This window comes from Schistocerca gregaria, chromosome 6 (genome assembly GCF_023897955.1).
Source record: "Schistocerca gregaria isolate iqSchGreg1 chromosome 6, iqSchGreg1.2, whole genome shotgun sequence".
NCBI lineage: Eukaryota > Metazoa > Arthropoda > Insecta > Orthoptera > Acrididae > Schistocerca > Schistocerca gregaria.
This window is the reverse complement of record NC_064925.1, coordinates 541,363,923-541,378,402: the sequence shown is the minus strand read 5'-3', so window position 1 is coordinate 541,378,402 and position 14,480 is coordinate 541,363,923. Positions and strand designations below refer to the sequence as shown.

Below are 14,480 nucleotides of genomic sequence, written 5' to 3'. Positions count from 1 at the left end.
GGAAACAATGAGCAGCTGACAGACACATTTGAAAGCGTGTTTAACACATTGACTGTCAGACCAGGTACATGGTGGGAGGCTCTGCCTGTGAATTGTTGTCAGGTATGCAGTTCTGTTGTGGTCAACACTGGCCACTTGGCGGTCAACAAGTTAAAAGTAGACTAAGCTGTTGAACACAGTACTTCCTCATACACAGAAAAACATGCACACATTCATACATGAACAATTCACACTCTCATGGCCACTATTGTCTCTGTTTGCTAAGTAGTTTTTAATGTTCTTTACATAGCTTACACACAGATATAACATTTTGGTTTTGGAGATAACAAGAGAAAACCAGAAAATACTTTATTTCGAAATTGCTTTGTAGAATTTTAGATGAGCAGGAGAGATCTGTGTCAACTTGGATTAGAAACCATCATGAAATTTCAGTATGCCACTTGACTGAATTCAAATTTTTTCTTTCAGCCATAGTTAAAATTGAAGATTCCCATTTAAATTACTTGATACTACACTCTTCTGTTGCAAGAAAGATGATTTGTTTTTAAAGACACTGTAGACCATACTTCTGAAGACATGACTTCTTTAAGTATGACTGTCAATCTCTTGAAAGCATTATGGGAACATAATGGCCCAGTATGGAAATCTTTCCCTTATGTTGTTTTTGTGAAAAATGCAACCAAAAACATTTGAAAATAGAGTAGTTATGTTTTGAGACACATAGATGCCTCTCCGAAGAAGGTATATTGCTAAAACTCACTTTAGCACTGACAGCATAATTTCCAGGTCTGCCACACAGTGCCTCTTGACAGATAGTCCACATCTTTGCCATATGGACTCATGGTGAGGCTGGCTTTTTAAAATCTCTAAATATCTTCTCCCATTACAATTTCACAAGGTTCTATTCTGAATCCCATGCCACTTTGTTTGATGTTGATCTCATCTTCACTTCTGTCCACATTAAACCTACTAACAAACAACAGTACTTACATTTTGACAGCTGCCATCTTTTACATGTCAAATGTTCCCTCCCATACAGCTTTGGCATTTGGGGCAAATATATTTGTTCAGATGCAAACTCTTTACAACAATACACCACCATTCACACCTCAGCCTTCTCTTCTCCTCCTCCTCCTCCTTCTTCTTCTTTTTCTTCTGCTTCAGCACAACAGCCATTGGTGGGCCTTGGCCTCCACAACAATATTCCCCCATATCTCTCTGTTCTCAGCTTTTTTCTTCCATCCATGGATCCCCATTTTGGCAAGGTCAGCCAGCACAATGCCCATCCATCTAGCTCTTGGTCTGCCCTTCCTTCTGGCGGAATGCAGTCTGGCATTCATTCATCCTCTCCACATATCCTAACCAATGTATTCTTTGAGATTTGTTAAATTTCACTATATCTTTTCCTTGTATAAGCTCCTATATTTCATGGTTGTATCTCACTCACCATAGGCCCATAGATTTTTTGTAAGATTTTCCTTTCAAATGCCCTTAGGCTGTTACTGTATGCTTCTGTCACTGTCCATGCTGCTGGTCCATATGTGACAACAGCTTGCACAAGGGAATAGTATACTCTCAATTAAGTTGTTCTTGTAATTAGAGTGTTCTTGAGTATCTTTAGGTTTGCATAATAGTCTTTGTTTCCTGCTTGTATCCTTTCTTTAATTCATTTTCTCATACTATTATCATTGGTCAGGAGAACACCTAAATAATGGAAGCATCTAACAGCTTTGAAGGATTTATCAGATATCTTCAGGTCCAGTGGTGTTCTTCTAGCTTCAGAATTGGACTTAGCTGTATATTTTGTCTTGATTTCATTTACAGTAAGTCCAATTCTTGTTCCTTCTCCTTCCATTTGTTCACATATTTCTTTAAATGATGTTACATCCCTTGCCACAATGGCAATATCATCTGCATATGCACAAATCTGGCTGGACTTTATCATTATTGTTCCTCTTTTATCTACTTTTTGTATGATACTATGCAGTGTTAAGTTAAACAGGACTGCAGAGAGGCCAACAGCTTGTTTCACTCCATCCTCAAAGTCACAAACTGCCTGGTCATCCTGTTATTCACTTTTATTTTTGCTTTTGCATCCTTCATTGTTAGCTCGATTAACCTTCTCAGTTTATCACAGATGCCCAGTTCTTTCAGCCCTTTATGCAATTCTGGTCTATTAATACTCTCGAAAGCTTGTTTCAATTCAACAAACAGGAAGTGGAGATGTAGATCATATTCATAAAATTTTTCCATTATTTGTCTAACAACAAACAACTGGTCAGATGTACCTCTGTTTGGTCAGAATCCACATTGGTATTCTCCAAGTCTCTTCTCAACACACTCCTTTATTCTTTCATCCAGCACTCCAGAAAAAATCTTATCTGCTGTATTCAGTAGGGTTATGCCTCTATAGTTTTCACAATTGAGCTTTTCTCCTTATTGTGCATATTATTCCCATATTCCATTCCTCTGGAGTGCTTTCATTTACCAATATGTCCTTTATTAGTTTAAATATTTCATGTCTTATAGGTTGCCCCCCCCCCCCCCCCCCCCCCCCCCCCGCCCCCACCACCACTATTTCCACTTCCAGCATTATTGGGTTTTGTGCCTCATCCCTTTCAATTTCTCTTGCCTCTGTGTTCTCTTCCTGTTCCTGTGTACCTCTTGGGGCCTGATCTGCATTTTTGTTGAGCAAACCTTCAAAGTATTCTGCCAACCTCTGCAATATTTCTTGTTCATCTCTTATTATCTCACGATTTCTGGTTTTTTTTCCATGCATTTTCTCTGGGTTGAAAATTTTTTCTCATGTTTCTCACAACATGATAGAATTTATTCGTTTCATTCTGTTCCTTTATTTATGTTTTGAAACACATAGCTGCCTCTGAAGAATTATTCTTTCACTTTTAGGTACATTTCTAAAACTCACTTTAGCACTGGCTCCATAATTTCCAGGTCTGCCACACAGTGCCTCTTGACAGATAGTCCACATCTTTGCCATATGGACTCATGGTGAGGCTGACTTTTTAAAATCTCTAAATATCTTCTCCTATTTCAATTTCACAAGGTTCTATTCTGAATCCCATGGCACTTTGTTTGATGTTGATCTCATCTTCACTTCTGTCCACATTAAACCTACTAACAAATAACAGTACTTACATTTTGACAGCTGCCATCCTTTACATGTCAAATGTTCCCTCCCATACAGCCTTGGCATTTGAGGCAAATACATTTGTTCAGATGCAGACTCTTTACAACACTACACCACCATTCACACCTTAGCCTGCACTGGATGTAATTATGCCACCAGCCAATCAGATTTCCTGGGCCATCACATACAATCCTGGTACTGTTGATCCCTCCAAAAAATAACTTTGAAGCACACCACTTGTTACTCAGTATTATCATCACTACTTTGACAAGGCCACGACTTCCTAAAATCATGCCGTGAAATGAGATCCACTCAGTCTGAGATATTAAAGACCGCAACTAGAACAGCTTTTTGTTGCCCTCTATAGCATTGCCTCCGATAAAAAAAAGGAGGAATACATTGCATTGGTTGAGTCTGATTGGTAGGGTTGGTAGCAAAAAGTGTTTCCACTGTAGGGACTGGGAGAAGGAGAGAAGGTCTTTAACTAGACCTGGATGGTTGAATTTGGGAGTGGGGGCAAAAGGTGAGGCCTTTGGAAAGGACTGATATTTCTGTGGGACTAAGGCTTCTGGAGGAAGCATTGCAGGTCTGTTTAGGTTCTGGGTTCTGTGTGGTGGTGGGAGGGAATTTTGGAGGCTGGAGTAAATGTAGTAGGTCTGTGAGACAGGGTTTGTCAGCTATGAGGGGGTGTGGGGGAGGTTTGGAGGTGGTTGTAGAAGTAGTGGACTGTGGTACTGTTATTAATTATTTTTATTTTTATTCTTGTATTTGTAGCACCGATGATGGCTGTTAATCAGTTGAAATCAATTTGCAAAAGTAAATAAAGAAAACATGATTTTGCAACTGGTTGCTGCTTATTTGGTAAACGCCTACAAATGTCTGCTTGTGACTGTGTATGTGGCAGATGGATGTGTGTGTGTGTGTGTGTGTGTGTGTGTGTGTGTGTGTGTGTGTGTGTGTGTGAGTGTATACCTGTCCTTTTTCCCCCCTAAGGTAAGTCTTTCCACTCCCGGGATTGGAATGACTCCTTACCCTCTCCCTTAAAACCCACAACCTTTCGTCTTTCCGTCTCCTTCCCTCTTTCCTGAAGAAGCAACCGTTGGTTGCAAAAGCTTGAATTTTGTGTGTATGTTTGTGTTTGTTTGTGTATCTATCAACCTGCCAGCACTTTTGTTTGGTAAGTCACATCATCTTTGTTCTTAGATATATATATCTAAAAACAAAGATGTAAATAAAATAGAAAGAAACTTCCACATGGGAAAAATATAATGAAAACAAAGATTCGAAGACTTACTAAGCGGGAAACCGCCGGCAGACAGGCACATGAACAATACACACAAACACACATGCAGAATTGCTAGCTTTCGCAACCGATGGTTGCTTCTTCAGGAAATGTCTGCTTGTGTCTGTGTATGTGCGGATGGATATGTGTGTGTGTGTGTGCGCGAGTGTACACCTGTCCTTTTTTTCCCCTAAGGGAAGTCTTTCTGCTCCCGGGATTGGAATGACTCCTTACCCTCTCCCTTAAAACCCACATCCTTTCGTCTTTCCCTCTCCTTCCTGAAGAAGCAACCATCGGTTGCGAAAGCTAGCAATTCTGTGTGTGTGTTTGTGTGTCTTGTTCATGTGCCTGTCTGCCGGCGGTTTCCCGCTTGGTAAGTCTTCGAATCTTTGTTTTCATTATAAAAACAAAGATGATGTGACTTACCCAACGAAAGCACTGGCATGAACAGGAATCTTCCTGGATGTACCCCATGCTTTTTATAGCTTCCAATTCAAATGTGTTAATCATGGGTTCTCGGTGTCACAAGTCTGCCTCTTCTGGACACATATCCAAAGACTAACATTCTACATGTGTGTACAGCAAGGGATCTCTTCAGTCAGCATGAGTGTTGATGCGTTGGAAGAGGCACTAATGGGGCCAATCCTATATTCTGTTACCACACCTAACATGCCTGTCAGAGACTGCATGCAGCTTACTCTCAATTCAGATGACACAGTGGTCTTTGGAATGACCACCACTGTGATCAATGCTTCCAAGATGAAACTATCTAGGTCCTGGAGTGGTTCTTGGTTTTCAACATAGACAAAGGCCAAGTCATTGTCATCAGCTGTCAGGACATCCCAACAAACCTGCAAACTATCATTATCATTGGAAACTGAGTGCAATGGAGAAGAACTGGATTTGCCTTGGCATCTTGTTGAACACTCAGTTAACATGGTGCCAGCACAAAAAGAAACTGCAGAGGAAGGTGCTGTGACAGCTGTGAAACCTTGACAATCTACTCATTACTAAAGACAAAATAAATGTTGCTAGAACACCTTGTTGTCATTATGCACAAGTCACTAATCCAATCAGTCATGGAGTACACCCCCCTCAGTGTGAGAACCTGCAGTATATTTACATTTCCAGCTTATACAATGTATTCAGGAACTAAAAGAATCATAAAAAAGAGAATCATACATAAAACACAAACCATGGACTAGATAAAATGGAAGAAATAACTGAAAGTTGTTGACACCATCTCAAAAAGAGCACACAAAAGGAGACTCTGCAAGAATCCCACTGCTTGCTTACCTCTTTCCATTTCCTTGTCCTCATCCTCCTACCCTATCATCATGCTGCTATGTCTCTGTAGATATCTTGGATATCTCTTGCCCCCCCCCCCCCCCTTACCCATGGCCCATGCCCCCATCTCCCCATGCACCATTGCCTGAGTTTGCAGATGGTTAGTTTATTCAGTCTTCATGTTTTGACTGCTACAGTCATCTGTCTGCTCCCCTCCTCTCTCCCATACCTCTCTATCCATTCCTTACCTTCCATAGAGATGAACATTCAGAGCTTATACGTATGTGTGTGTGTGTGTGTGTGTGTGTGTGTGTGTGTGTGCATGCATGCAGACCTGTGAGACAGAGACAGAACTTAAACTGAAAAATAATGATGGCTCTCTTGGAAGGTAGTGGAATTTTCATTTATACATGTGTTCATGTACCATGCACAAAATCAGTTGTAACAAGTAGTTGTCTTCACTTTTGACTTATTATTATACAATTCATTTCTAATTTCAAGTTATTTTAGTATGTTGAACCAAAGTAAAACACACATCTTTCAATTCTTTCCATATACCAGAGGGTTTCCTACATATAGTCTATAAAATATGAACAATGCAACTAAAAAAATATGAAGAAAGTGGAAATCACACTCATGCCCATAAAACTGCCCCCTGAAGAAAGCTATTATAGAATAAAATTGTGCTTTCCCATTAAAATTAATCATTGGAAGTTAGTAACAGCAAAAAAGTATTTTTATTATGCAGGGTGTTCAAAAAGAATCTCCGCAGTGCGTATTATTGTTAGGTTCCAATGCTCTGGCCAGACCACCTAAATTCAAAGACTCCATAACAATGATTAAGGTTGCAGGGGCAACAGTCTGGATGACTGACTGATCTGGCCTTGTAACACTAACCAAAACGGCCTTGCTGTTGTGGTACTGTGAACGGCTGAAAGCAAGGGGAAATTACAACCGTAATTTTTACTGAGGGCATGCAGCTTTATTGTACGATTAATTGATGATGGCATACTCTTGGGTAAAATATTCCGGAGGTAAAATAGTCCCCCATCTGGATCTCCAGGCAGGGACTACTCAAGAGGACGTCGTTCTCAGGAGAAAGAAAACTGGCGTTCTGCAGATCAGAGCATGGAATGTCAGATCCCTTAATCAGGCAGGTAGGTTAGAAAATTTAAAAAAGGAAATTGGATAGGTTAAAGTTAAATATAGTGGGAATTAGTGAAGTTCGGTGGCAGGAGGAACAAGACTTCTGGTCAGGTGAATACAGGGTTCTAAATACAAAATTAAATAGGGGTAATGTAGGAGTAGGTTTAATAATGAATAAAAAAATTGGAGTGCGGGTAATCTACTACAAACAGCATATTGAATGCATTATTGTGGCCAAGATGGACACAAAGCCCATGCCTACTACAGTAGTACAACTTTATATGCCAACTAGGTCTGCAGATGATGAAGAAATTGATTAAATATATGATGAGATAAAAGAAATTATTCAGATAGTGAAGGAGACGAAAATTTAATAGTCATGGGTGACTGGAATTCAACAGTAGGAACAGAAAGAGAAGGAAACATAGTACGTGAATATGGATTAGGGCTAATAAATGAAAGAGGAAGCCGCCTGGTAGAATTTTGCTCAGAGCATAACTTCATCATAGCTAACATTCGGTTCAAGAATCATGAAAGAAGGTTGTATACATGGAAGAACCCTGGAGATACTAAAAGGTTTCAGATAGATTATATGATGGTAATACAGAGATTTAGGAACCAGGTTTTAAATTGTAAGACATTTCCAGGGGCAGATGTGGACTCTGACCACAATTTATTGGTTATGAACTGTAGATTAAAACTGAAGAAAATGCAAAAAGGTGGGATTTTAAGGAGATGAGACCTGGATAAACTGAAAGAACCAAAGGTTGTACAGAGTTTCAGTGAGAGCATAATGGAACAATTGACAGGAATGGAGGAAAGAAATACAGTAGAAGAAGAATGGGTAGCTTTGAAGGATGAAATAGTGAAGGCAGCAGAGGATCAAGTAGGTAAAAAGACTAAGGCTAGTAGAAATCCTTGGGTAACAGAAGAGATACTGAATTTAATTGATGAAAGGAGAAAAAACAAAAATGCAGAAAATGAAGCAGGCAAAAAGGAATACAAACGTCTCAAAAATGAGATTGACAAGAAGTGCAAAATGGCTAAGCAGGGATGGCTAGAGGACAAATGTAAGGATGTAGAGGCTTATCTCACTTGGGGTAAGATAGATACTGCCTACAGGAAAATTAAAGAGACCTTTGGAGAAAAGAAAACCGATTGCATGAATATCAAGAGCTCAGATGGAAATCCAGTTCTAAGCAAAGAAGGGAAAGCAGAAAGGTGGAAGGAGTATGTAGAGGGTCTATACAGGGGTGATGTTCTTGAGGACAATATTATGGAAATGGAAGAGGATGTAGATGAAGATGAAATGAGAGATATGATATTGCGTAAAGAGTTTGACAGAGCACTGAAAGACCTGTGTCGAAACAAGGCCTCGGGAGTAGACAACATCCCATTAGAACTACTGACAGCCTTGGGAGAGCCAGTCCTGACAAAACTCTACCATCTGGTGAGCAAGATGTATGAGACAGGCGAAATTCCCTCAGACTTCAAGAAGAATATAATAATTACAATCCCAAAGAAAGCAGGTGTTGGCAGATGTGAAAATTACCGAACTATCAGTTTAATAACTCACAGCTGCAAAATACTAACACAAATTCTTTACAGACGAATGGAAAAACTGGTAAAATCCGACCTCGGTCAAGATCAGTTTGCATTGCATAGAAATGTTGGAACACGTGAGGCAATACTGACCCTACGACAAATCTTAGAAGAAAGATTAAGGAAAGACAAACCTACATTTCTAGCATTTGTAGACTTAGAGAAAGGTTTTGACAATGTTGACTGGAATAATCTCTTTCAAATTCTGAAAATGGCAGGGGTAAAATACAGGGAGCGAAAAGCTATTTACAATTTGTACAGAAACCAGATGGCAGTTATAAGAGCCAAGGGACATGAAAGGGAAGCGATGTTGTTCAATCTGTATATCAAGCAAGCATTAAAGGGGGAAAAAAATATGTAGTAGGAATTAAAACCCATGGAGAAGAAATAAAAACTTTGTGGTTTGCTGATGACATTGTAATTCTGTCAGAGACAGCAAAGGACCTGGAAGAGCAGTTGAACGGAATGGACAGTGTCTTGAAAGGAGGATATAAGATGAACATCAACAAAAGCAAAATGAGGATAATGGAATGTAGTCGAATTAAGTCGGGCGATGCTGAGGGAATTTAGATTAGGAAATGAGACATTTAAAGCAGTAAAGGAGTTTTGCTATTTGGGGAGCAAAATAACTCATGATGGTCAAAGTAGAGAGGATATAAAATATAGACTGGCAATGGCAAGGAAAGTGTTTCTGAAGAAGAGAAATTTGTTAACATCGAGTATTGATTTAAGTGCCAGGAAGTCATTTCTGAAAGTGTTTGTATGGAGTATAGCCATGCATGGAAGTGAAACATGGACGATAAATAGTTTGGACAAGAAGAGAATAGAAGCTTTTGAAATGTGATGCTACAGAAGAATGCTGAAGATTAGATGGGTAGATCACATAACTAATGAGGAGGTATTGAATAGAATTGGGGAGAAGAGGAGTTCATGGCACATCTTGACTAGAAGAAGGGATCGGGTGGTAGGACATGTTCTGAGGCATCAAGGGATAATCAATTTAGTACTGGAGGGCAGTGTGGAGGGTAAAAATCGTAGAGGGAGACCAAGAGATGAATATATTAAGCAAATTCAGAAGGATGTAGGCTGCAGTAGGTACTGGGAGATGAAGAAGCTTCCACAGGATAGAGCAGCATGGAGAGCTGCATCAAACCCGTCTCAGGACTGAAGACCACAACTACAATGCTTGCCACAGAGTTCCCAGTGCTCTGGCCAGTCCACCTAAATTCAAAGACCCCATAACAATGATTAAGGTTCCCAAAAAGGGTTACTCAGAAAAAAAGAGTTTTTTAGATTATTAATATTTGGGACTTGAAGTCCAGTAAGATCAATACAACCTACATAGAGCTCAATGATTGGGTCTTGTTTCCATGGGATTCTCTTCTCTAAAGTAATTTGAATTAATTTATTCCCTGATATCTTCTCAACAAAGATGTCCATGGATATTTGATATGAGTTTTTCTACAAGGAAGAAAGTCAGGTCCAGTCTAACAAATTACACAAAAGAAATCAATTTTTGAAAATGTAATACAATTGTGAAGATCTACTCACCCAGCAGGGGCGGGCGAAAACACACAAAAAAGTTATGGAAATGCGCAAGATTTTGGAGCCAGGGGCTCCTTCTTCTGGCAGAATGGTTGAAGGAAAAGGAAGAGGTTTGAAGGAAATGGAATGGTGAGGTTTATGAAATGAGAAAAGTCAAAGGAAAGTCGCCCAGAACCCAGATCAGGGGAACTTCATCAGATGGGATGAGAAAGAAACAGTGACATAAAAAGAGGAAAATCAACAATGATGTGCAGAGACCTTTCATAAGTATTTAAAAAGCCAATGCAGTAAGAAAAGATGATGAAACACTACAATGCACTGAAGAAGCTCAGCATAAAACTAGCTCTATCTAATAAATATTTTACCAACTATGTACACTAACATAGCAAAGTGGCACAAAAAACTGGCTATAAACAAGAGTTTTCGCTTCACTAATGTCACTCGAATGATTTTTTTTAACAAAACTCATAACAAATATTTGTACAAGAATTTACACACGCACACACACAGTATTTATAATGGCATTATGATGACAGAGTCACACTGTTGTCTTCTTGTGATTGCACTTGTATTTCTGTGTTTTCTTTTGGCATTACATTTTCCTTTTCAGAAGAGGGAATCTGAAAAAAAAAATTACATTAATCAGAAGAAAATTATGATGCTCATAGCTGATCACTATAAATTTCAGTATTAAACCTATTCAATAATGGATAAAATTCAGGAAGAAACATTCATTTAAGTTTTCAATTTGATGTACAGAAACAGCAAAAAATAATTCTTGAATCAAAATTTAATTCATTCCTTACAGATGAAAAATAAAATCCTGACTGTCTGCTCTATGTGCCATATTACTATTATTGCAGTATTGTTTTGTTTTCTGCACTGTTCTTAGGAATTATTCTGCCAAAGAGAAGAAATCGCTTGCCTCATTTATGGAAGTATATATTTTTGGCTTTAATTGTATGGAAATGTAAAGTAGTAAATTGACATGCCTCTCCAAAATGGTTTCTAGGGTTGAAGGACCTGCACAGCAGACTAATGAGATGCATATTGAGATTCAGTGAGTTCAGTTAAGAAGTAGTGCATAAGCCAGGGAAGAAACATAGAAATGCAGATGCTTTGCACGGAAAGGTTCTGTGACATGGCCTTTCTGAATGGCAGGCAGCGCAGATCACTGACAATAACTCAAGCTATACAGGATGAAGTTGATCTTGTTTGATGGTCTGTTGTGTAAGGTAATTATGTTAAGGATTTGGCTAGTGATGGTGGCCAAGTTGAAACAGGAAGTCTTGAGAGAGGCACATGACCAACTATTGTCTGGTCATGAAGGCTGCAGAGCAAAAAACCAAAGGAAGGCTGAGAGGTGCCGGTAGAAGGGAAGAAAGGGAAATGTGTATCAGTATGTGAAAAATTGTATCCAATGTACACAGCATGCAGATTTAAGTTATGTGTGAATACTATTACAAACATTGCCAAAGACATCAGAGCCACATGAAATGACTGGGATAGAGGTGCTGGGACTATTTACTTAGACTCCAGCTGGAACCATTTTGGTTTGACAATAATGGATCATTTTTCTCAGTATTTGGGGCTGATTATTGTGTCAAACCGTTGTTACAAGCAAAGGTCAATGGTTAGATACTTAAGCATGAGGTGCCCAAGATGCGATGAAATGAGGAAATCCACTCCCTGAACCAGCTCATAGAGTTGCAAGAAAGGCATATCTTGGTGGAAGTGATGCTACAGCATCTGCAGCAATATAGGAAGGCACAGCATCACACGGCTGTGACCTTAAGTGTCATGGTACCTGGCAGTATAGCTGCTCTGACTCTGTTCCACATTGCCTTCATCTAACTTAGGTAGGAAGCAGCCCCCTTGTAGACTGGGTCCCCAATCATGATTCAGGTACAAAGAATGGAGAATGAAATGTGATTGGATGTGACATTTTGATGTGCATGGCAGTAATAAATGCATTTGATCACATTTAAGATTTATAAGGCTATTGAGCAGACCATTATGACCTTGAAAGGTTGATGAGGTGATAAGCACTATATGGTGAGTTGTCAAGATGACATGGCTAGTGAGGTGCTAGTAGTTGTACACTATCTTCTCTTGAGAACTAATGGACTGCTAAGCCACATACCACTTTTGGAATGTGAATATTTATAAATATTATACATTGTTGTCCATGCATGTTGTGTTGTGTATTAGTCCAGGGTAGAAACCTGGGGACCACAGGTCTTCCAAAGGAGGGGTACTGCAATTTTTTGGTGGTTTTGTAGAAGCATGGCAGTGCAACACTGCAGAAGCCATAGGCAACTGGTGAGCACATGTCAGCATGCCAGTTATAGCAACTAGGCTGTTTATACATTGTGAGACAGACCAGACCTGGAAAGATAGGGGTATTACAGAATAGGCCAAGTGGTTTCCCCACCAGTGGGCAGTGGAAGTGTTATTAGGAATGTGACCAGCAGTGGCGCATCCGCCCAATAAATGATCTGCTATCCTGTATAAATAGCTGTAACCTTTTAGCTGAAATATTCACAGTTTGACAATGACTAGGGGCTATTCTAGGCACTGCTGCACCATGGGTCAGCAAGCAGCTATCATGATCCTGGGCAACTGCTACCATGGCAGTAATAGCTCCAAGACCTGCTTCCAGGACTTGGTGCTGCTTCATGGGGGGGAGGGGGGGAGGGGGGAGCAATCCAGGGTTGTCCCAGCAGGAGCACAACTCCTGTCCAGGGAGCGGTAAGTTTTGAATGGGATGGTACAATCCTCTCTTCTACACTGGTGCATGTAACATAGATCTCTCATCACCACTCACAGAGGTGGAACCTCCACTGGGAGGCTGGTGTCCTCTGCAAGCATTCCAATTGTGTACTGTGTCACTGATGGCACTTACAGAGCACAGCATGCCTAACTGGAACGTGTGACACTAGGAGGCTGGAGGTGTCAACATTCTAGGACACAAACATCAGAATGTGCTGGCCTGTCACCAACCAGCATTGTATCTTATGTACCTACCTCACCATATTCTGTGAGGGGCATGGCCACCACACCACAGTGTATGAATGTAGCTACATGAGTTTTAATGAAGTGATTGACTTGTTAGAATTGCTTTAATGAGCTGTCAATGACCTGCATCCTCACCATGTCCCACTGCCACCACCTAATCCTGCACAGAAGCGGCCTGCCACACTCGGGCCAACTTCACAGAACTCAGATAAGTCTTGGCAAAATAAGAGTTATAGAACAGCCAGAATAGTATACTGACACATTTAAATAAAAACAGAACAACTCTACTAACCAGATGGCAGCAAACTGACAGAGATATACAAAAGGTGAAATATTGAAAATCCTGTGGAACCCATGAGTCCTTAAATCAGTTCTCATTAAGATTCCGGTTTCCAAAAGCTACTGGTGATCTCTCAGCCTGTTGTAGCACTCTCTGCCTGTAATACCCTAAAACACCCTTGCTTATCAACATGTTTAGGAAGATAAAATAGAAAGAAACTTCCACATGGGAAAAATATATTAAAAACAAAGATTCCAAGACTTACCAAGCGGGAAAGCGCCGTTAGACAGGCACAATAAAATAACACACAAACACACACACAAAATTTCGAGCTTTCGCAACCAGCGGTTGATTCGTCAGGAAAGAGGGAAGGAGAAGGATAGATGAAAGGATGTGGGTTTTAGGGAGAGGGTAAGGAGTCATTCCAATCCCGGGAGTGGAAAGACTTACCTTAGGGGGAAAAAAGGATAGGTATGTGTGTACGAGTATATACCTATCCTTTTTTCCCCCTAACATAAGTCTTTCCACTCCTGGGATTGGAATGACTCCTTACCCTCTCCCTAAAACCCACATCCATTCATCTCTCCTTCTCCTTCCCTCTTTCCTGATGAAGCAACCGCCGGTTGCGAAAGCCCGAAATTTTGTGTGTGTGTTTGTGTGTTATTTTATTGTGCCTGTCTACCAGCACTTTCCTGCTTGGTAAGTCTTGGAATCTTTGTTTTTAATATGTTTAGAAAGATAGGTGGACAGTTGTAGTAATAGATGAAACAATTCACTTACACTTGTTTTGAAAAATCACACCTAACATTTATAATAAGTATGTGTACACCGCAGAATCAATAGTCAAAATATCAGGTATAAAAAGGTAAATAAAATGAACAAAAGGAAAATCCACTCAAGAAAACTATAAAATTATGAAACAGGCATGTAAAATTTCAGTACTGTTGATAGGAACATATGAAAAACCACAGCACTATCCTAGTTTCCAGAATTAACAGTTCCTTCCTTAGGAATGAGAAGGTTATTGGCTGAGGGAGGTTAAAAATGAAAGGACAGCTTGTTCAGACAAAGAATTGGAGGGACCCACATGTTGTGAGAATAGGTTCTGTCGATAGGCACATATAAAAAATCACATCATCATCCTAACTTTCTGAAGGAACTATTATTATTCC

The 14,480-nt window shown here is 39.9% G+C and overlaps 1 protein-coding gene across 3 annotated transcripts in view; it reads right to left on the bottom strand.

The window, feature by feature from the left end:
* Positions 1-10,430: 10,430 nt before the first annotated feature.
* LOC126278376 (uncharacterized) overlaps positions 10,431-14,480 on the bottom strand; it is a 355,754-nt gene continuing 351,704 nt past the window's right edge. For 2 of the 3 annotated variants that reach the window (XM_049978453.1, XM_049978451.1), the window contains one exon: positions 10,441-10,630. In XM_049978453.1, the coding sequence (XP_049834410.1) occupies positions 10,535-10,630 (96 nt within the window). In that variant the 3' untranslated portion in view covers positions 10,441-10,534. Of the gene's footprint in view, positions 10,631-14,480 lie in introns of all 3 variants that reach the window. The other variant, XM_049978452.1, reaches the window with a different exon arrangement.